A 23,116-nucleotide genomic window follows, 5' to 3' on the forward strand; every position below is an offset into this window, starting at 1 on the left:
CAAGAGGTCGACTATGTCGCCCCGCAGCGTTGCGTTCATGAACGCTTCAAGAATTTTGAAACAAGGTGTAATTTTGTATGTCAAAGTTTAAGAATTAACTAATGAAATAGAAAACTTGCGCGAATATAAATATATAAAAATGCGACAAGATAATAAATCAAGATCGGGAAGTATTGTTGAAGCCATTTGGTACTAAATGAAGGTTTAGACAAGTGCCATCGTTCTCTTGTCATCTAATGCTAAAAAAGCTCTTCAGGTTCGCTTGCTCCGCTTGTTTACTATAAAAAAAAATAGTAGGACTTTGTTCATAATTTTAAAACTCTTAATTTATTTTTCAAAATATATGTCGTCCTCCTTAAAGTAATACCCCTTGGTTTTAATATACTTGTGCCAACGTTTTTTTCAATACTCGATACAGTTGTTAAAGTCAATTTTCGGAATATGTAATGTCTTCAATTGACTCAAAATGGTTTCGCCGGAGCGGTCGTTTAGTTTTCCAGAGGTCACTCGGAGCTAAATCAGGTGGTTCGTCGTCAACACGTTCTCGGGCATTTGACATACATATATGTCACTGACAGTCTTACCAACCTAGAAATCATATTTCCAAGAATGGGTTTTCGCGCGTAATTTAAATTAAAAAGTCCTACTAATTTTTGCCCACAGTAGTAAACTGCAAACGCCACAGATCTTAGTTTAAGGTACATACATACATATATATACAATTTACAGTATTTAGTACCAGGATTAATACCGAAAACGTAAATGATATTATTAATAGAAATAAGTAATTTAGAGGGCTGTTGGCAAAAAATAATTAAATCGCTGCAACACTCGTAGAAGAAATAATTTTGAATTTCGTTATTTTCAAAATGAATTATTATATATTTTTTTGTGAATATTATTATTTAACCATTAAACAATCTGTTGAGAAAGTAAATACAAGCACCTTTCCTTTAAACACATTCGTCGTTTATTTTTGTAAAAGTGTAACTCTGCAAATATATTTCTATGACATTTGGTGAACCCTGTTGTAATTGTAAGGCGGTGAGTAATAAACGATTTTTAAATATCTGCATTTACTTTGGGAAACGTAAGCTTAGTACAATACTCACTGTGAGCGCTAAAGCAGCGCCCACACAAAAACTACGAAACTACCCTCAGCAATCAAATTGTTGGCGAAATGCTCAGCACTTTCTGCTCACAATGCTCACAATGCTCACTGCGCATGCGCATACTTAAGTTAGGTCGTTGTGGTGTGTGCGGTGTGTAAAAAATCAATAAGCCACCCTTCGTTAAAAATGTAAATCCGAAAAAGTTCAATATCGAAACAATACGTAGACGTAAGTGAGCACAATTTTAAATAGGAAAAAATCATCAAATAATTGCTAGTAAACTAGTTTTAAATTAATGAAAACCAATTAATCATTTAGTGTAAAAGTATAGCCATTAAAAACAATAGAAATTTCATTCAAAATAACGATGAAAAGTTGATATATTGATGATGAAAACTTTTTACATGCCAAGTAGCTAGTCAGTGTGAAATAGTGAGTTACCAACAACAACAACAATAGTTACACAAAAAAGAAAAAGCGAACACCGAACGAAAGAACACCACAGAACCGGCAAATCCGCACATACGAACATATGTCAAAATTTGAACGACAGCAGTACAAGCAAAAGCAGCGACTAAAAAGGCACACATTTCGAGTCCGAGTTCGAGGACGGGTCCGAGCCAGGCGCAGTAACGCGAAATTGGTCAGGCGAACGCGTGTACAGGGCAGCAGGGCACAACGGGAGTCGCCGTAAATCTACCAACTGTAAGCGCCACAAAACGCTATTCGTGGACTCACTAAAATGCCGCGAATGCCGATTTACTTCCAGTTTTTAATAGAACTCTGCGATTAGGTCTCGAAAAAAATCCAAAGCAAGCGGGCAAATGCTATGAATTTATTGTTTCAAGCGATGCCTCGAAGTGTGCTCTCATCAACGGAATCGAACAACGGGCCGAAATTGTTTTTCCGCACCGCGAAGTAAAACGTGTGGGTGTTTAATATCGCTGTGATATCGTGACGTATGTATGTGTGAGCAGTGGTCATTGCAAAAAAAATCTAAAATATACATATATGTATCACGCCTAAAAGCACACTGCAGGTTTGCTATGCGAGCATGTGTAGGTGAGTCTGTCTGCCGTGCAGAACATGTAAGGACCTTAAACACAAAGAAAGCAGTAACAAGCGCGGCAAAGTGTGAAACAGCGAAGTAACGTTGAGTCAAAGTAAACCGAAAACAGCAGAATTCATGCGAAAAGACAACGACGACGAAAAGGCATTCAAGTGCAGAAGACGAATTGAATGCAAAGATAAATACGAAGACAGCAGCAGCAGCAGCAACTGCAACAACAACAACAGCAAGCTAGCCAGTCAGTGAAGCCGGGCAGCGCTGGCACGGAAACGCTTGTAGTGGGTGTCTCGCCGCGGAGTGGCAACTGCTCAGCGGCAGCGGCGCTAAGGATAATGGCGAAGAGCAAAAACACGACAACACAATGAGCTGCGGTTTCACAAAAAGGTAAACGTGTTTGGAAATGCTTCCGTATTAACTGCAAACACACACATACATACGCGGTTAGTGGTTTGTGGAGTGCGAGTGTGTGTCTGTGTGCTTGTACGCGTGCACGCGCAGGACTCGTAGGCGCCAGCAACGGCACGGTGACTCTGTGCGTGGTTGCAGTGGTCAAGTTTTGTGCTTGTGTGTATTTAGAAGCGCCAAAAAGATTTGTGTAAATTTTAATAAGAGTCAATAAGAGTTTTAGCTGTTGTTTAATTAATTCATATTCGCATCCATTAATATTATATAGCGATAATTACCTCGTTTAGAGCGTGCAGCATATGCGATTACTTTGTCAAAGGTCAATATGCCACTTCCACTTACCAATATACTTACATACGTATATGGCTAAGTGAGCATGTGTGATTTCTGTCTGTTGTGTTAAATTCGTTGAATGAAGTTCTGAAAATCAGTTCGTATTGCAGGGGTAAATATGTATATTTCCACTACGATGCCTTCACGAGCTCGAATCGGAATCGCAGTCAATGCCGTTATCGCCAGTAGAACGTGTGCCGATGCTAAATGCAGATGCGGAAGTGAAACTAGAAAGTCGTGTAGTTGTCAAATGAGTTGTGAGCGAGGTGCGTGTGTGGAGAGTAGTTGCTTGAGTGGCTTTACGAAAATGTTGGCTGTCAAATCGTGCCAAAAGCAAATATTTATAAATGTTAAATAAATTAGGCTAGGTCAATAGGCATGGTAAGTGAATGAGTATGCGTGTGTGTCTTTACGTACATAAACCTACTTATGAATAGTGAATAAAAGTGTTAATTGAATTAATGGTTACTGAAATATAAAAAATCGTAAAAAGGTAAAAGAAAGTCAATAACCGTAACAAAAGGCTAAAAAAGTGATTCAGATCACAATGAAAAGCGGGTCTAACGACAAATAAACAAAAGTTCTAAAGTGAAAAAAATAGAAAATCTAAACCACTAAATTAAACAAAATAGGGGTGAAGAGTGAGTGATCTATTTCCACATTAATAAAAATTAAATCAGAAATATACTCTAATATAATATCATATATATGTATGCACGTATGACAAGTGATAATATAAAAAATATAAAAACGCTTTATATATTTAAAAAGAATGTTTAAAAATCAACTATTTATGACGATGTATATATGTATGCAATTGAGCACATTGAGGTCCTTTTCAGCATCACGACCACAAAAAACACAGAATCACCGCCTTGGCACCCTAAAAGTAGGCCACTGCATTTGTATTTCCGCATACATAACTTAAAACGTACACAACTCTATAAATAATTTATCTATAAATATATTTGTGTGCGTGTATGTGAAAGTGTAAAAGCTTATTTACACATTATTTATGCTTGCATATTCGTCTATGTACATATTTGGCAATCATCTAGCGTACTTTCAAAATTAAAATGATGTGTATGTATACACGTGGTTGCCATACAAACCAACCGATAAAAATCAAGTCAAGGAAAACTTTTTTACCACATATCTTCACGAAATTTGACATCGATTATTATCCTAGGTAACGGGAAGATCGCTATAACATACATCTGCCATACAAACAGAGCGATCAAAATCAAAATAAAGATCTTTTTATAGCCTCTTATGCTAACTATAAGAAATACACCTGTTAGGGCGAAGTTATCGCCTTTAAATAATTGTGGAAGTTTTAATGAGACAATGCTATTTTTTCATTACAGAATATTTTACTTTATACCTAGTACTACTACCAGTAAGGTCGTGTATATTATTATAGTGTAGTATACCGCAAAGCCTTCATTTCGTATTCGCTGAATTGCGTGACTTAATTTCTATTATTGAATTAAATACCAGCTATAATTAAATCGAAAAACCCGTTACATTACTGAAGTGAGTGTGTGTGTTTGAAATGTGTTAATTGCTGATAGTATTCTATTGCTGAGCAATTAAAAAAGTGTTTTCTTGGAAAAGACTTAATTGTGAATGAAAGTTTCTTACACCACATACAGACTCTGAAAAAGCAACGTTGAAATATTTATTTTCTTTAGAAATATATGGTAATCATCAAAAGCAATAGTAACAATAAGTGAATACACTTTTATAACTTCTTACCGCTTGTGTGCAGAATTAAGTCTGTTGAGAGCCATGATTACCAAGCAGGTGTTCGGAAGCCAATAAATAATTATGGAAGTTGTATTCTGTCTAAAATCTAATTTAATTACCCTCAATATTAGTATTCAAATTTGAGCTTCACAATAGATTTATATTTTCCATGCTTCTTAAAGGAGAACTAGGATATTATAGTTGTATACCGCCATCCATATGTAGTCATCGTGAATGTGTATATTAAATGTCTGACTAATGCTTAAAGCCCGGTGTTTTGTGTTTTGGTTTTTAACAAATCCAAATTCTTATTAAATTGCTTATCATTAATATTTCTTAAAGTTTACCAAAATTTTTATAAATACCTCATCACCACATAACCAAGCGTCATAAACGCCTGGATAGTTCTTGGCCTAAATCAAAAGGACCATCTAAGTAGTGTATCGTGAACTATCAAAGTAATCAGAAATTATCCGTACTATTTCGAGATAAAAATTATTAGGTTAAGAAGAATTGAGAGAAGGGATTACGCAGGATGGTGTTCTTTGCCCGGTACTATTTAATTTTTTATCTCAAAACTCTCGTAAACACCAGAGAAAAGAAAGAATGATCTCTACGTATAAGTAGATCTTTATATCATACCGATATGATGTTGAAATTCCGACTAAGATTTTAGGCAATAACTTGAAAACCTGTAATTCGCTACACCGCATACATAGCCGCAACAAAATCCTCAAGTCGCTAGCCGTTACCATACAAGAAAATCTTCTGGCCGATCTGGCCTACGTAGCACCGATATGGTCGCCTGGTTGTAGTGAACAAAGCTTGAGATGTGTCAGAATACTTCACTCCGTAAGACGTCACCTGGCGAAAACCTATATAGACCTACATGATACCGGTTAAGGAATACAATGCACTCGCTTCCAGCATTTCTGCTTAAATGTTTTCATAGAAATCATCATGTTGTTGTTTTTATACCCTTGCAACCTGTTGCTACAGAGTATAATAATTTTGTTCACCTAACGGTTGTACGTATAACCTAAAACTAATCGAGTTAGATATAGGGCTATATATGCATAAATGATCAAGATGACGAGAAAAGTTGAAATTCGGGTGACTGTTTGTCTGTCCGTGCATAATGTAGCTTGTATCTTGATGAAACTTAGTACGCGGGTTGCTTAGTACAAAAAAATTATGAGTACGGAGATGAGCGTAATCGGATTTTTGCCACGCCCACAAAATTCCATTAACGAAAGTATATAAAGTGCCTTAGCTAAGCACAAAATATAGATATAAAACTAGCGATCGCAGTAGCAAGGCGCACCTGTGACCCGTGTATAATAAGTTAAACCACTAAGGCTAGAACAACCAAATTTTCTCAGCGCAAATATTATAAGAACCAACTAAAAGTGTGAAAATAACCCCGGTCACCCCCCCATATACAAAACAAACTAAAAACGCAATAAATCTAATAACTCATTGCATTAGAGACATTAAATTTTACTTCCGAGATGGTATGAGAGGGCTTTTGGGAGCTGATGTAAAAATTGGACGAAGAGCTTGGCACCGTGGTACCGCCCATATTTTGTTGATATCACATATCTCGGGACCCGACCAACCGATTTCGACTAAGCTAGGTACTTAGCATTCTCCTGTATTCCTATGTTACAGTGCGAAAATGTGCAAAATCGGACTACAACCACGTCTGAAAATATCGATCAATGCGGGAGACATAAAATTGAAATTCAGACAGAATCCTTTCCTGACAATACTAATTCTGTGTATCAAAAATGGGTTGAATCGGGTCACCACTTCCCTGAGTCCCCACTTCCGGGTGACTTTTTTCTGGTTCTTCTGGATCGACCAATATTTGAGTTATCTCAATGAAAATTACAAAACATGTTTTATTCATAACAGTATGTCGTTGTGCTTAAAAGAGATAAAATTGGGTGAAAAATTCAGCTAGCCCCATATAACGATTACCAGGATTTTCGAACATCCACTTGACTTTGTTCCATATGATTGGTGATTGCATGTAAGGTACCTTAATGAAACGCAAGGAACATTTTTTGAGTATGTGGTATATTAATAGTATGTGGTTCCGGTTGATACTACCCTCCACTAATATTTACTACATATGTATAGTGATTTCCATTTTTCTAACAAATCTTATGCCGAATATGTCGGCCAGAGTGTGAGTTAAATATATAATATATGTATATATAAAATTGCTTGGATTCCGATCCTTTGGTTGACATTTTCCACCTTAAGGTATTTCCCTGGCATTGGTTCTTCGAAGAGTGTAAAATGTTTGGTTGCACCCGAACTTAGCCCTTTCTTACTTGTTTCGTTTTGCAATTGTTATGACTTTATTAGCAAATAAATAATGTAATATGTTTATTGCGTGCCAACAATTTTTGTATAGTGGCACATATACACATACATCCGAGTTATTCGCTGAAATAATTATAATAATTACGTATCAAATCAATAAACCTTTAAGACAACCATTAAATGCGCACAAATAAACAAGGAAATTGTTTAAGTAATAAAATCATATATAAAAGGTTTCTACACTAACTAATACATAGACATAATACTGAAATAAACTTCAATGTAGGTTAATTTCTTTTTTGCATACTCGCTAATAAACCGTTATATGCATATGTAACGTGTCAGTGTAGACTTGCATGTGACAAATATTTCTCACTTTTCAATACTGAAAAGGCTGACAACAACCATAAAGCACATCTATAAACAGTAACAAGTCCTTTCAACTCTTTCGGCTGTCGTCGAAATTGCCGTTAAGGACGTATGTCTACATATATATTTTGAGTATATTTATGTGAGGATTTAATTGATTTGAGCGCGTAAAATTAACCAATTTTTGGATCGATGCGAACAATATATAGACGCACATATGTATGTACATATACACCGGTATGCATATACATACAGCACGCATGTATAAATTGATATAGAAAGCTTACTACCATCCATTTATGGTAGGTAGGTTATCGAACCCAGTAGTATTATCCACAAACAAAATAATAAATGACCTGAATAATGAATATGAACTCAATTAGAGCGTGTTTTTTAATTCAGAAAAGTTCCAAAATAGCAAATAAGGAATGGGTAGGTTCAGTTGCAGCCGATTATTATATAACAAACTCACATTATGTCAATAAAATGTCTCGGGAAAGTTCTTCCCTTACACCGGTTTCATTTAATTTAAAACAAAATAGCCTCAGAAAAATTGTCAATCGTACTTAAGATAATTGACAATTTTATCGATATATGTATTTGGCATAAAATCATCTAGAATAACGAGAAACATTATATTTAGTATACATATAAGTATGTAGTATTTGCGGGCTGTACTAACTCATAGACTGAAATGGAGTGAAAGACTTTGGCAGAGTACATCTCCGAAAATTCATTAGTTTAATTTTTGATGTTAACCGAACTCAAACGGAAATTTAAAAATCACATATGTATTCCCCGATAATTTCGCTATAAATCTGCAAATGCACGGAGAACTTAACATTCGGTATCAAAGCTTCAAAAGTTATAGTCAGATAGTGACTAATTGAGGGTTAGGGTAGTTATCATCCGATTTTACCTGTTTTCATACCGTATTAAGGAATGTCAGAAAGAAATGAGTGGAAAATTGATATTGAAGTGATGGCGGATTGGGAAATATGAGCATTAAATCTACTAAAGTGCGAGGCCACGTCTCTTTTGTAAGAACCCGTAAAACTTCAGTGCTCCTCTCGCTATAGTTCTACGCAATAGTTTTAGTCTTTGTAGCTTAATTTAAAGGCATTGATATTTTTCCGGTTAACTGTATTTTTTGTATCTGCAATATAGACCTCTTCAAAGTAGCAAGGAATGTCTGAAGGAAGCTTCATCTATCTCAATTTATATTCAGACTTCAACTCGTCTTAACTTCCTTATCAAATTGAAATGTGTTACACTAAACCTATCTCAATTGGTTTTAGATGTTACAAACAATGGTAACAATACTATTATACCCTATGCATCAAAATGGCACATCAAGTGTTAATTGAGCCCGATAGGGCGGCACTCCTACCTACCTACCATTATACCCTATGAATCATTTTGCGGGAGTATAAAATATAAGTTTGTCCATATTTTTGAGGAATTAAGTGTGGAACAGTACTTATCTAAAAATAAATGTTTTTCACGGATTCACGGAGCACCAGCGTTGGTAGGACTTTTTGAATCTAGCGCCCCCTGCTGGCGCCATCTATATGTCGACTGGTGCGTTAGAATCTGCTATCTTTATCGATTGTCCAGTGAGAATTTCATGACGTTTCATCGATTGGTGAAGTTACTGCGTTTTAAGTGTGAGTATGTTTGTGTTATCGGTGCGAAAATGAGCTTCGAACAAAGAGCCAACATTAAATTTTGTTTCAAAATTGGTAAAACTTTTACCGAAACGTTTCAATTGATGAAACAAGTTTATGGCGATAATTGCCTATCCCGTAGCAGAGTGCACGAGTGGTTTCAACGGTTTCAAAGTGTCGTGAGGACATCCTTGTAAATGGCGATCAACATGTGGGCCAATTAAAATCCGTGATCACCGGAAATTCCATCGAATAAATCATTGAAATTCATGGAAATGGAATTGAACATCGCCAAAACATCGATTTATCGCATTTTGACTGAACATTTAGGCTTACGATAGGTGTGTGCACGGTTTGTTCCGCACAAATTGACTGACGGCCTGGTATGGCACCGTGCGCCTTCTTTATTTTCGGAAAAATGCAGTGCCCACGAAAGGAAACGTTATGCAGATGTAGAGGCCATTCAAAAGGATTGCACCGGCATACTGGCGGCCATACCGGCCAACGAGCTAAAATACTCGTCCGACATGATTTTGGATCATGAAAAAAGCTGTATTGGAGCAGAAGGAGACTATTTTGAATAAAATAAATTGATTTGACCGAAAAAAACAGTTTTTCTGTTTTTTATAAGTCCTGTTTACCTTGGAACGCACCTTGTATTTAGTAGTTTGGTCGACGATAATAATATATATAATAAGTACAGTTTGAAATGCTTGCTATTTGCACAAAACCGTTAAACTAACTGAGCAAGCAACTGAATGAAAGGCAGGTGCAGACAATGACTTATGACGTGGTAGACTGCAGAACACTAGACAAATTGGGAGCAACGTAGACGAGAAGGCAGATGAGCCAGTGTGACAGTTTAGACGATGCGTTGAAACTGTCTTAAAATTTTATTATCTTTCACTGTTAGGCAACTGCTAACGCACGCCGCTCAAAATTTAAACATTTCAGCAGCCTAAATGATGATTTTATTTATAGCCTGCCGCAGGTTAAAGCGTTATAGTATATACAGAGTACAGGTTGAAAAAGCACTTAAACGAATCCAGCAGCACACATACACATACACGTGCATAAAAAATACCTGCAAATAGTTCAAAAATATAAAGAGGTGAACCAAACACACATTTGGAAATAAATAAGTTAGATATGTATATGAATATGTATGCATGAGAATAGCTACTGAAAAATGCTGCATAGTTTGAGGCGCGTCCGCTGGTTTGAAGTACGATGTAACAAACGTGTTGATGAGCAGTAAGTGCGAATATGAGTTTTTCGTTTCGCCAACTATTCAGCGTTCTCTCGCTGCTCGTTAGACTACATTTATTCTGACTCTTGCTATATATGCACCCAGTGATATGTACAGTATACATACATACATATATGGTATGGGTTTTTATTTATTTTTTGGTGTTTTTTTCTTCATGTGATTCACTACTAAGTTGGATTTTCCAGTCAGCACGTACGTACTTTGAGCAGCTTTCCACTATAGAAATAGAAAAATACGCTATGAAGTTTATTTAGCGTTGGCGGCATGCTCTATGCGTCGGCGACGAGAACGATGGCGGAGCATTCGTCTGGATTTGTCGACATTTGCTGTTTGTTGTTCTATAGCAATTGAAAGGCAGTAAGCAAATACTTGTACAAATACTTATATGAATACATATATACACATATGCATATATAAGTATGATTGTGCAGGTTAATGAATTGATGAGATGTTCCCAGTGAATGATAAATGTAGTACGAAACGAGTGAATATTGGGCGTTTTGGAGTGAACTATGCTTATAATATTTTCAAAGGGCATATAACTAATAACAGTTATAGGTAACTTTAAGCTGTTAACTCTCTTATAAATATTTACATATATACAATAATACATTTTACAGGTGAATTCCTTAAAGCATAAAACAATGTAAAAATATCTTTATCTCGATTTTGATCGGTCACTTTGTAAGGCAGTCATATTCAATATTTTTGAAGATTGTAGTGGTGTCGTAGACAGTCATCCGTGCCGAATTTCGTGAAGATGTCTTTTTAAATGAGAAAGTTTTTCATATAAGAACTTGATTTGATCGGTCATTTTGTAAGGCAGCTGTATGCTAAAGCGCGCCGATTCTGACAAATAAGCAGCTTCTTGTGGTGAAAGAAACGTGTGCAAAATTGTTATTTAAACAAGAAAAAACGTTAACTTCGGTTGCACCGAAGTTAAATGCCCTTCACAGGTGCATTTTTGTTAGTAACTATGTGTTCAGTTGGTATGGAATCTATATGCTATAGTATTCCGTTCTGAAAAAATTTTTGGGAGATTATATTGTTACCTTAAGCAGTAATCCATGCCAAATTTCGTGAATATAACTTGCCAAATGTGAAAGTTTTCCATACAAGAACTTGATTCCGATCGTTCAGTTTGTATGGCAGCTATGAGCAACTTCTTGAAGAGAAAATGACGTTTGCAAAATTTCAAAACGATATCTTAAAAACTGAGGGAATAGTTCGTATATATACAGACAGACAGACGGACGGACAGACGGATATGGCTAAATCGACTCAGCTCGACATACTGATCATTGATATATATAGTTTAGAGGGTCTCCGATGCTTTCTTCTGGGTGTTACAAACTTCGTGACAAACTTTATAAACCCTGTTCAGGGTATAAAAACTGAGGGATTAGTTCGCGTATATGCAGGCGGACGGACTTCTTCGAAGTTTTTTCTGGGTGTTGCAAAGTTCATGACAAACATAGTATACGCTGTTCAGGTTATAAAAAACAATAATATTATTTAGTATAAGTCTTAGCACTTATAAAACTCAATCAGTCCAAATGTGATATAATTTTTCACTAATCCTCTAAAACATGTATTTACTGCTGGGTGAAACTGTGTAAACTTTGGAAACTTGAGTCGTCCCTGTCAGTTTGTCAAACTGTCTACCAAATGCTGCATTATTTATACACAAAGATGTATTCATAGCCATTATTGTTATTGTTGTTACTATGTACACTTGTTGTACAAGCATCATTTACTACTATTTGTTATTGTTGTTGGAACTTTTTCAACGCATCTTTGTATATACATAGTTGTGATTATTGTTTGCCTGTTTTTGTTTCTCTTCATTTCCTGTTCTCAAACCATAGAAATTTAAATATTGGAAATTGAACGCTTTAAAAGTAGTGAAACTCAAGTGTACAATATAGGAAATTAAAATCAAATTTTCTTTTCAATTTAAACGAAAATTTGTATGGTATGTATTTGAAAATTGTATATTCGCTGTTATATGCTTCTTTAATCATGAAAATTATAGAAAATTTGAATCTACTGAATTTTTCGAATTTATCTCCGCTGTTTATGGTATAACTGAAGATTGATTAAAAACTGTGCCGTATTTAAAAATCATTATAACCTTTCAAAAATTTAAGAATCCTCAGTCATATTTAAAATTATTCGCTTAACAAAAACAGTTTCCTGTGCGCAAAAGCCAACCGCAGCCAAATAACAATGCGTTTAAAAACTGCAATGAATGCAATAAAAGCAACAATTGCTGGCAACAAAAGTAGATAAGCTCCAAATTTCGCAGTTTTCGTCCAAACCCTTTATGCAAGTGCAGCCTATTTCTTTGTGTTTTGAAATCAATGCATTTGAAAGCAGTAACCATGCGAACGGCTGCGTGTGACATCCTTGGCGTATACGTAATTTTTTCATTCTCATAGACAGTTAAAGAGCGCAACCGAGTTTCCGCACACATTTCGGCACATGCATTTTGAAAATGTTACAATGTACCAGTTTTGGTTTAACCCATTTCATATTTAACTGTTTTGTTTGTGTGCAAAGGCTCTTTATTTTTTGAATTTTTAGTTGGCTACTAATATTTCCTCGTCTATTTCTTGCCTCATTGCATATGACGCGTGACGCGGTGTTCGCACTTGACTTAATATTAACACAAGCACATTCTCCTCTCACATATATGTATATATATTATTATATATATATATATATGTAATGTATATGTATATAATGTATATGTATGTATATATATGTATATTTAATGTCTCACGTGTGTGTGTGTGTGTGTTAGGTATTACTTTCTCGCTCTTATTCCGTGCTTTCGCATTAGTGGTTTTTTACAGAAGTATTTTTATGCTTTCTGCCTACTCTACATTTTATGTCTACACCCTTGTGTAGTTGTGTGTATTTGTATATGTTTAAAATAGGTGCACTTTTATGTTGCTAAAATAAGTAAGTCAATAGTGGCCCCGTAGCACAATAACAAGGCGCTAGAGTTTTGAGGGCTATAATGAGCGGCGTGCACTTAAATACAAACATACATATATGCAAATATGCAAATGGGGCATTCCACATGCGTTAGGCGACCCCGATTTTAAAGTGTTTGTGTAATTTAATTTACACATTTTATGAGGGAGAAATGTTAGTCCACCTTATTTCTTCGGAAAACTTACATATTAGGATTATTTTATAAATACAGGTAATAACACGAGTATATTCTTTGCAGAATTGAGAAAAATGTTCAATCACTAAAAGTTTAACTAATTCGTAGATACTGATCTGATCTCTCAAAGTTGCAAGGAAAACTTCTTTATTTGACAAGATATAGATATAGATATAGATCTTTTTGTAACATTTTATGTTATAAAAATGCACCTGTGAAGGATATTTAAACTTCGGTACTGTGGCTGCAATGTTTTCTTATTAATTATTGTTTATAATTTTTTTTTTTGCAAAAATATGTTTATATAACAAGATGTACTATATGTAAAACCAAAAATTTTATATAAAAATTGTATTGGCATAAAATATAAGACACATGTGGGAAAATCGCCCAATAAAAAAATAATTCCACTTTAGAATAAAATAAAATATGAATTATTTTTCTAATAAAAAATTTAAGCATTTGCTTTGAATTTTTTGATTTCTTTTACAATATCCAAATACAACGTTATATCCATTTCGCTTGGAATCACTCACATTCTAATCTAAATACCAGTGCCTTAGCATGCAAAAATATTCGTACGTATTTTGTGTTTCTTCTCCATTATGTACATTTTTGTATATTACGAAAATATTTACCACTATCCAGCAGTTATCGATGTATCGAACACAGATAATAAAACAAAATCATCGAATACTTGTGCTAAGTTACCCCAAAAGCCGATGCTTCATCTCCCCTTGGCACGTCAAGTGTGACACTTATATTCTACATTTAACCGCACGGTGCCTCTCGTGCCTTTGGCACCACTTTTACTGCCACAGCAGCACCTACGCCAAGTCGCCTTTCACTCGTGTACGAATATGTAATTGATTCTCCCGGCAGCCTGTCATTGAGTGCAGATTTTTCATATTATCATTTTTTTCTATTCCCATATTTTGTTGTCTTTCAAGTGCAATCAGATATGTAGCTAATAGTACACACGAGCACATATATAGATATGTGCATATGTCTGTGCATAGTTGGCAAACAAATGGGTGTACCCACCTCGCTACATACATGTGTATGTGTGTGTATGTGCATATTCATACAACAGCTGCTGTTGATGATGATGATCATATCGGACTAGTGTTGTTGCCGCCAAGTTTGGCGTCGATGATGCCTTCAGCAGCGTTTATTGAATCAAAAGATGATTCAGTTTGTTTATTTGAGCCACTGACGTCTACCACGTTCACCGCACCGCGCCGAACCGCACGTGCTCGGTTTCTTAAAACTATTTTGCTTTGAACGATTTAATTGGCAATGTTGGTGAGTACGCGTGTGTGTGTGTGAGAATATTAGATACATTCAAGTGCTTAATCGCTTTTTCAATGTGAGTGCCACTCATAGATATCTGCTGCAGGCCCCCGCACACCCGGTAGATGGTCATCACTTTCGTAAGTATGCCACAGACGTCGCCGCTACAACCGCAATTCGCATTTCCCCATTCATTCGGTATGCCAGTATTTCATAGTTCAGTAGACAAATGTGAAAGAGCGCAATGAGTTTTTGAATTTGTACGGTGAGGGCGATAATACAAAAAAACTGAAACAATTTTGTATTAAAAATGAAAAATTGTTTTTATGTAAAGCCTGCACCGCTTGCTTTTTGTATGATAACTACACTTTTCTTCTAATGACCAATATCATTTCAATTAATCTCTACCTAAATTACTTGTACTCATTCATATTTTGTATTCCCACGTCTTGGTACTACATTTCAGCTCCTTAATAAATTACACATAACACATTAGAAATTGAAACGGTATGGTGAAAATGGAATCCACAGAAGAACAGGATCGAAAGTTAGTATTGGAGTTTTGTCATTTGCTCGAAAAGTCTAAGCAACTCTTCAATGGACTCAGGTAAGCTAATCTATATTTTCGGTCAGTAAATTTGAATATTCATATTTAATTGTTTCCCTGCAGAGACCTGCCACAATATGGTCACAGGCAGTGGCAGGCGTATTTCGGACGCACTTTTGATGTTTACACGAAATTATGGAAATTCCAGCAACAGCATCGCATGGTATTGGACTCGAAATACGGATTGAAGCGTTGGCAAATAGGCGAAATTGCAAGCAAAATAGGACAGCTTTATTATCATTACTAGTAAGTACTCTAAAATACATTTGTTATTGCGAAGCGGGTGCATACTTAGAAGTCTCTATTTCTTTTTAAAATTTAAACTTGAATCGTTATAAATTAGAATTTAGTAGAAGAAATCTTAGATAGATGATCAAGGGATGTGTTTGTAAATTAAGTAATTTACGTCACATTGTGAACATAGTCTTGTAATAGATGTGGATTTTGAATGTTACAGAAATCCATTTATCCATAATTTTACGCACGAAAATCGTTTGTTTTATAACTTCTGTACTTTCTACATATTTTTCGCACTTTCGATTATTACCCATTCTCTTTACTGAAAATATATTTAGTTTTATTTCTCTGCATAATCCTTAAAATTAAGAAAACAAATTATTTCCAAGAAATTTTATAACAATACGTTTACTTTAATTCTCCTATATAGCCCTAACGTTAGGTTTGGTTAGGTCGTAGGGTTGATCCTAATCGTTGGATCTTAATTAGACCTTAAATCTCGCATTCGCACAAGTTTTGGTTGTTAACAAGCGCTAGCCAGGCTCACTTTAGGTCCATAAGCTCAGCGCTAGCATTCAAAAGACATCGGAATAGCAACTCGCTTCCAATCGGATAAAAGGGTTGATGGAGAGCTCCGGACAGAGGAATGTAGACTTTAGATCTTGAAAAAAAGTTGAGGTATCGATAGATTTTCGCACGATCGATTATTTTCTAGAAAACACATAATACTGAATACTGAATTAACAGAATCAAGTTTTTATAACTAGCAAATTCTTTATACCGGTATCAAACTGTTTATAAATAATCATTACTCTTTTATTTCCCAGCTTAAGAACCAGCGAAACGAACTACCTGAACGAAGCTTATCAATTTTATGCAGCTATTAGGGGTAGGGCTTATTACTCGCGTGCGATCAAAGAAGATCGGCCCGATTTAATGGTGAAGAAGTTGCGTTACTATGCGCGATTTATTGTTGTTTGTTTGCTGTTGAAGAAAATGAAGCTTGTTCGTGAGTTAGTGACAGAACTGGAAAAGCAAATACAGGAATACACAACAACGTAATTATGAATAAATGCAAAGCATACCATTTTTGATTTAAAAATAGTCTAAGAATTTCAACAAAATCGATTTTTCATTGCAGTTACGAGCCAGAAGACCATTTAGAATGGTCATTAGTTTTAGAAGAGATCAAAGGTTTTATAAAAGCTGAAGCTGCCGTGGCTGTTCTTCATGCGGATTCCAATCCCATCATACTTTCACACAGGTGAGCCAAAACGCAAAATTAAACACGGACGCCGTTAAAACGCCGTCGCCCGCGCCCGTGCTTTCTGTGGGAGGAAATAGAATTTAATTAATACCTAAAAAACTAACTTACTAACTAACTAAAAAAAGAGTAAAATAATACTGCGTGTTGAATTGTACATATTTATTTTGGGAGGTACTCTGGTTACATATTAGTTTCGAACTTTAATTTGATTTGGCAAAAACAAAAACAAAAAAAGAAAATATTCTTTAACAATAAGTTATGTTTATGGTTATTAATAACATTTTGTTGTTTTAAGCGATACGATATTTATATATAGGTTATTGTGCTTATCACAGAAGACTTGAAACATCCGAAACAATCATATAACAACATCAAAGTCATGTATGCATACATTATTTTCATTCTCAATCGCCAGCACATTTCACGCATTCATTCATAATTACATAATTACAGCGCATAACTGTTTTATTTTGCCGCCACTTTCGAACACGAAATGCTATTTTTATTTTGTTCTGCATGTTTTATGGTTTTCACGAGTAAATTGCTTATGACATTGTTGTTGTTATCATTATTGTTGTTAAGTTAACTCCATCTCACCGATCAACGCGCCACTTGCACACACATGTCAGTCAGTTGATCAGTCAAATCACAACCTCACTTCACACTCCAGCAAATCCCTTCGCCGCAATTTTCATATTCAGTGCGTGTCGTGAAACAATCGGCACGCCCACTGCCCACTTCCACACACTCACCACCTTCCCACACACTCACACCATTTATAGCATCACATTCTCAATTCTTCTGTGAAAGCACGGGCCCACACTGCCGTCTCTTTAGAATAGCTTGACTTCACCAACTGATATTCAGTGGTTCCGGTTCTAGGTTGTCGCCGCTAACGACGCCACCATGTGAACGTTCGCCGCACATGACGTTGAGCCTGCAGGAGATACTCATTGTTGGCTCGGCGTGCGAACAAGCGAAGTTCTCTGAGTTAACAATGGACATGTTTAGGTAAAGTCAAATGCAGTCTAATTTAAACGTTGGAAAATTGAATATTTATTCTTTTTATTGTTGTAGAATGTTACAAACGCTCGAACGGGAACCAACGGAATCAACGCATCCGATGAGCATCACACATGGCATGCACGGGCACGATGCCAGCCCGGCTGCCAGCCGCATACCACCATATGGTGTTCCAGGTTCTAAGGGTTACTTAGAAAATGGCCGTCATTATAGAGACAATCCTCACAAATATTTACTATACAAGCCTTCTATTAGTCAACTTCTGGTGTTCTTAGCTAGTGGATTTAAAGAATTGCCTCCAGGAGGCGCATTACTCTTATATATGTCAGCTGATGGTTGTTTCTCGACTACAAAACATCCAGAGGACTGTAAGTAACAGAATCCTTAGTTTCTAATTATTCTGACTAGATTTTCTTAAATGAGGAAAAGTTTCTTACTAAAGTGGTTCTATTTGTCATGCAAGTCAAATTTTTTAGTGAGCAATCCGTCGAACATGTACTACTTTTTAAAGAGTACTTTGATTGTCATTAAATAATATAATGTATTTAAAGAGGTTTCGGCAGTCACTGTGGTTAAAACTATCCCTAGTGTCTGTTAAACTATATGGAAACGTCTCAGAACTACCACATTTTGTATATAATCTTTGACATCACTCTGAAGTCACTAGTTGGACACAACATAAAAAGATTTGAGAAATATTGTATTTGATGAAACAACATAAACTATCCTGATAGAAATTTTAACAAATTAAGTACCGAACCTATTTCTTCGCTGTGCTATTCTGTCAAAAGAAAAATATACATATTGTAGAACCTGTGCTGCTAAAATGTTAAATATTGTTTCAGTGACTATTGTATTTATTAAATTTATAGATGGCTATGAATTGGGTGGCCTTGCTACGAGCGTCAAGCGTGATGGCGTCGAAGGCGGTGGCATAGCGTGCCGAGGGAAGTCCTACAAGGAGAATCATTGTTTGTATCCCGGAGACTTGTATCCATTCACACGAAGACCAATGTTCATTATCATCGATTCGGATAATTCGTTTGTCTTTCAACACATCCCCCGGTACTTTGGCCAACCATTAGTCATATTAATGTCACCGCAGGATGTACCGCCCGCATTCCAAGGTAATCAAATTCATATCTTCCACATAAATATGTTACCTACTCATCACTCATAATTTCAATTACTTTTGTACAGCTGATGTCCAACATCATGGTTCACTGTTCACATTGTTCCTGCATTCCCCCCTGACGGCGCTCTGCTACATCTGTAATGTCGGTGATGTGCCCATACATCATTGGGAGCGCTGCCAATCGCACGTAGACCGCTTCATAACAGAGGCATCAAGACTTGTGACGCGCTGTCGCATCGATGAAATCGAGCAGGGCATAGGTTTTATAGGTACATACATACTTCATTTGAGTGTAGGTAATAAGATTGTGTGTGATTAAAATGATTTGCTTTGCAGACTCATCGTACGTACAGTTCTTCGGTGATGACTTCTTACGAACGCTAATACTACGTTTCGTCTTCTGTGATGTTGTACTGAGATTGCATCGTGGCTTTCGTGGACGTCATATGAGACCACGATGCGAGCCACCATTGCCATCCAATGAGTTACTCGAGCATCCATCACTGTCGCATATTATATTCCAATTAGCGTCGGCGCTCGATGTGCGCGGCCATTTCTCCGACGGACCCGAATGCGACTGATGATTTTTTAGTAATACTTGTAAAAATATTTATTATTTAAATTTTCTTGTAAAGCAAACAATAGTCATTAGTAGTACAGCAATAGCAAGACAAACACGCAAGTTGGCAAAAGTTAACTCTGGCAATGGCAATATGATTGGGAGTGATTATAAGATTGCGAGCAGAAGAAATAAATTTAATTATTACGATATTTATTATAATAAAATTATTGTAATTTTCTATGAAATATATATAACTATTTACATTTATTTTTTTCTTAGTATCGGTTCCATAGCGACTTTTTTACAACATACATACTTAGGTGCATACAAGAAAGTTTGTAAAAGAAATATAATTAATTACAAATGCAGTAATTGTAAAAAAACTAAAAATGGAAAAAATAAAAATAAATAATTTTATTTCTTTTCTCACAATTAATTATAATAAACTGTAGATAAACTTTATGGTTTATGACAGCTAACAAATTTTACAACTGAGCGAAATAAAAGAGATATAATTATTGCGATAAATTAGTGCTAAACCAGAAAAATATTGCTGAGCTTCAATTGATGCAGAATAAAAACAAAGTCTTGAAGACGTATTTACATGCATACATGTAAAACTACGTATGTATGGATAACGCTAAGAAAAATTTGTAAAGTTAAAAGCCGAAATATATTTATATGTATATGGGCAGTATAGAAAACTATCAAGAGTATACGCTTTGACAAAGAGGATATACAAATTTCTACTTGCTGTGCTTAAAAGACTTGCAAGTAATTTATTTATAATTTTTAAAAAGTAATCTATTTCTTTTTAATACTTTCCCTTTAAAAAGCTTAACCGATAAAGTTAAGCATAAGTTCAGCCTGTTGATAGGTCATATATACATATGTGTCAAATATTATTAAGTATTTGTTCTACAATCTGTGAAAATTTGGTTCGAGCAGAAAAACACTGTAGTTGTTGCCGTTTTTGCGATTCCTGTTTAAATTATAGAATTTTAGACTTTTTCAATCTGAAAAATAATTTCTTGATAAACAAAGAAATACGTACATGTTTAATACTTTTCTACATTGGAATCCGAAGAAAGAACAATCCAGCTTGTTCCAAACTTTGATTATCATTTCATTTAAAGTTATATAACAAATTTGTTTCGAATTAAATGGCAAAACATACCAATTTTAATATTTCTATTTGAATTTTGCAAAATTTGTTAGATATTTATTTTTGTATACGTAGAAATCAGGTCTATTTAATTAGTCACAATTTATCTAGCAATTTTGCGTTGGCATTTTACTGAAAACTTTAATAATTTTTTTTTAGAACTTTGAAATATTCTTTTTATTTATGAATTGTTTCGACTTTTAACTTATTTAGTATATAAACTATACCATCTTTTAAGTTGGATCAAATCGGTGCATAAGTATTGCACTATACTCCGGACAAAACGTGACCACGTATTTTTAGTTGAGATATAAACAATACTGTCCTTGAAGAGTTGCATCAAATTGGACATAATGTGCTTAATTCGACCAAAATTGTTACGTATCTTCATCCATTCAAACTTGTAAAAATCTACATTCGGGCGCATAAATTTGAATAATTACGGCGGTCTTTTTTTCAATAATTTTTTTCTGTGTCCAAATAGCTTTTATATTTTAGAAATTAAATTTCAAGCCAGATTTCTCTGTGTTTTTTTAACAACGGCTAGCAAAGTCATTTAAGTACAGCAATCGCTGTTGTTGCGTCCGGGTATGAGTATAAAAGCTTTAAATATTAGGATGCCTACAGGCATCCAGTGCTGTTAGTTAAGATGAAGCTTTAAAAGCTGCAATTAATTCAGTTAAGTACTTACATGTATCTATTATTCTCTACCTCTTATTTAACTAGTCTTTCTGCCAACCAAAAGGCAACTAGAACAAAAACAAACAAAATGTCCTTTATGCTCATGACTGGTCACACAAAACACAACAGTTGAACACCGATTTGCTAATTCATAAGTTGTATGCAAATACATGAAAAATGAAAACGCAGAAAAAATTTAATAAAAATACAAATAAAACTTAAGTATTATAATGAAAGAGAAGTAAATATTATAAAAGCCGGAAATACAGTTAAATTTAGCTCACTTTCTACATATACGCAAATGAAAAAATAAGCATTAAAACTTATAATTAATACATAAAGCAAAACAGAAAACTAAAAATAATTACAAATAATTCAAAAAGAAAAAGAAAATCGAGCAAAAACGTACGAAGCAAACTGTATTTTTACTATATGAATAAACAAAAATCGCGGTAGGTTTGTGTGAATGGCTACACAGGAACAACATTCATTTGTAATATACATAATGCGCTAGGTATGTTGATGATAAATATGACAAATTAATATAAATACATAAATACATAAAAAAATATACTCATTTTATAATATATTTTTGCGGGAAAAATTTTATACGATGCAATGAAACAAAAGTATATATATAAATACCATAACTATAAATTTAAATTACGATAAAATAGCATATACATACATACTTATAATTATATATACATACATATATATAAATAATAGATTTATACTAATGAATTATGATATATAGTATACAAAATCCAGTGAAATCAGCAAAGCAAATCAATAGCATTAAATAGGCAAATGAGAGCAGCAAATAGCGTGGGAGACGAACGAAATTTATATATACACTCAAACATATATGTGACATCAAACAAAAGAGCAAAAGCGTGTAATAATGGTGAAATGGCAAAATGACTGTAGTATGTATTGACAACATTATGCTGACGATGATTATTACAGAAACTAAAAATTAAAAAACAATAGCAAAAGTGTGGAAAATCGGACAAAAACGTTTGATATTTCTTAGGAAACTGAGATTACTGGGGGATATAGCAAAAAATGTCTATACAAATTTGTTTCATCACAAACCTCTTCCTATGCTTTTTCGTAAATGCAATGTTTCCACAATGCGGCTGAGGGGGGCTGGTTTTTAAGCAATTTGAGGAGTCCAAAATATAACTCGCATTAAATCTTTGATCTTGTTGTTTGAGCAATACTTATATTTAAATTTTTTAATTTTGAAACTTATATGACCATGTGATTTTTAAAACTATATAAATTTCCATAAATGCATATTTTTCAAGACGAATTAACCCTCAGTCCATTGTAAGATGTTTATCTTGCTAAAAAATGTTTGCCTAAAATTGCCAGCATATTTATACAAACATAGTTATTTACCTTATATACATACCTGTAGTGTACTGCAATAAATTTCGATTATAACCTTTGGAGTTTCTATTAATTACGCTTTGTTAAATGACCGTTATATACTATATACTGTTCGCGTGCAAAAAAAATTTACAAGTCAAAATCCTTAGTAGTATATACAAAAATACATAAGTTGGTGGAATTTATAAAACCCAAAAGTACTTACGTAACCATGAAGTAATTTCCTCTCTCAAAAAACCAAAAAAAAAATAAAAATCGGAAA

The 23,116-nt window shown here is 34.7% G+C and overlaps 1 protein-coding gene across 6 annotated transcripts; it reads left to right on the forward strand.

Moving 5' to 3' along the window:
- The first annotated feature begins 1,200 nt into the window (after nucleotides 1–1,200).
- LOC120779197 (protein SCAI) lies at nucleotides 1,201–19,988 on the forward strand. Of its 6 annotated transcripts, none has more exons than XM_040111463.1 (10): nucleotides 1,201–2,565; nucleotides 15,246–15,386; nucleotides 15,450–15,632; nucleotides 16,451–16,681; nucleotides 16,765–16,887; nucleotides 17,758–17,901; nucleotides 17,968–18,281; nucleotides 18,786–19,040; nucleotides 19,114–19,317; nucleotides 19,385–19,988. In XM_040111463.1, exons 2-10 carry the CDS (start codon nucleotides 15,289–15,291, stop codon nucleotides 19,627–19,629), a joined length of 1,797 nt encoding a protein of 598 aa, XP_039967397.1. In that variant the 5' UTR covers nucleotides 1,201–2,565; nucleotides 15,246–15,288; the 3' UTR covers nucleotides 19,630–19,988. The 6 variants fall into 6 exon arrangements, with proteins under 6 accessions (XP_039967397.1, XP_039967395.1, XP_039967401.1 ...); XM_040111461.1 differs by lacking the exon at nucleotides 1,201–2,565 and adding an exon at nucleotides 3,102–3,300; XM_040111467.1 differs by lacking the exon at nucleotides 1,201–2,565 and adding an exon at nucleotides 3,102–3,300 and having other exon boundaries at nucleotides 17,773–17,901.
- The last annotated feature ends 3,128 nt before the right edge of the window (nucleotides 19,989–23,116 follow it).

Source organism: Bactrocera tryoni, chromosome 5 (assembly GCF_016617805.1).
Source record: "Bactrocera tryoni isolate S06 chromosome 5, CSIRO_BtryS06_freeze2, whole genome shotgun sequence".
NCBI classification, from domain to species: domain Eukaryota; kingdom Metazoa; phylum Arthropoda; class Insecta; order Diptera; family Tephritidae; genus Bactrocera; species Bactrocera tryoni.

Excerpts from the sequence above, each read along its gene's own strand:
- LOC120779197 (XM_040111463.1), top strand. The coding sequence starts at position 15,289 with ATGGTGAAAATGGAATCCACAGAAGAACAGGATCGAAAGTTAGTATTG. Across the intron at positions 15,633-16,450 it reads CAGCTTTATTATCATTACTA|CTTAAGAACCAGCGAAACGA; the intron begins GTAAGTACTCTA and ends TTTATTTCCCAG. Across the intron at positions 18,282-18,785 it reads TACAAAACATCCAGAGGACT|ATGGCTATGAATTGGGTGGC; the intron begins GTAAGTAACAGA and ends TTAAATTTATAG.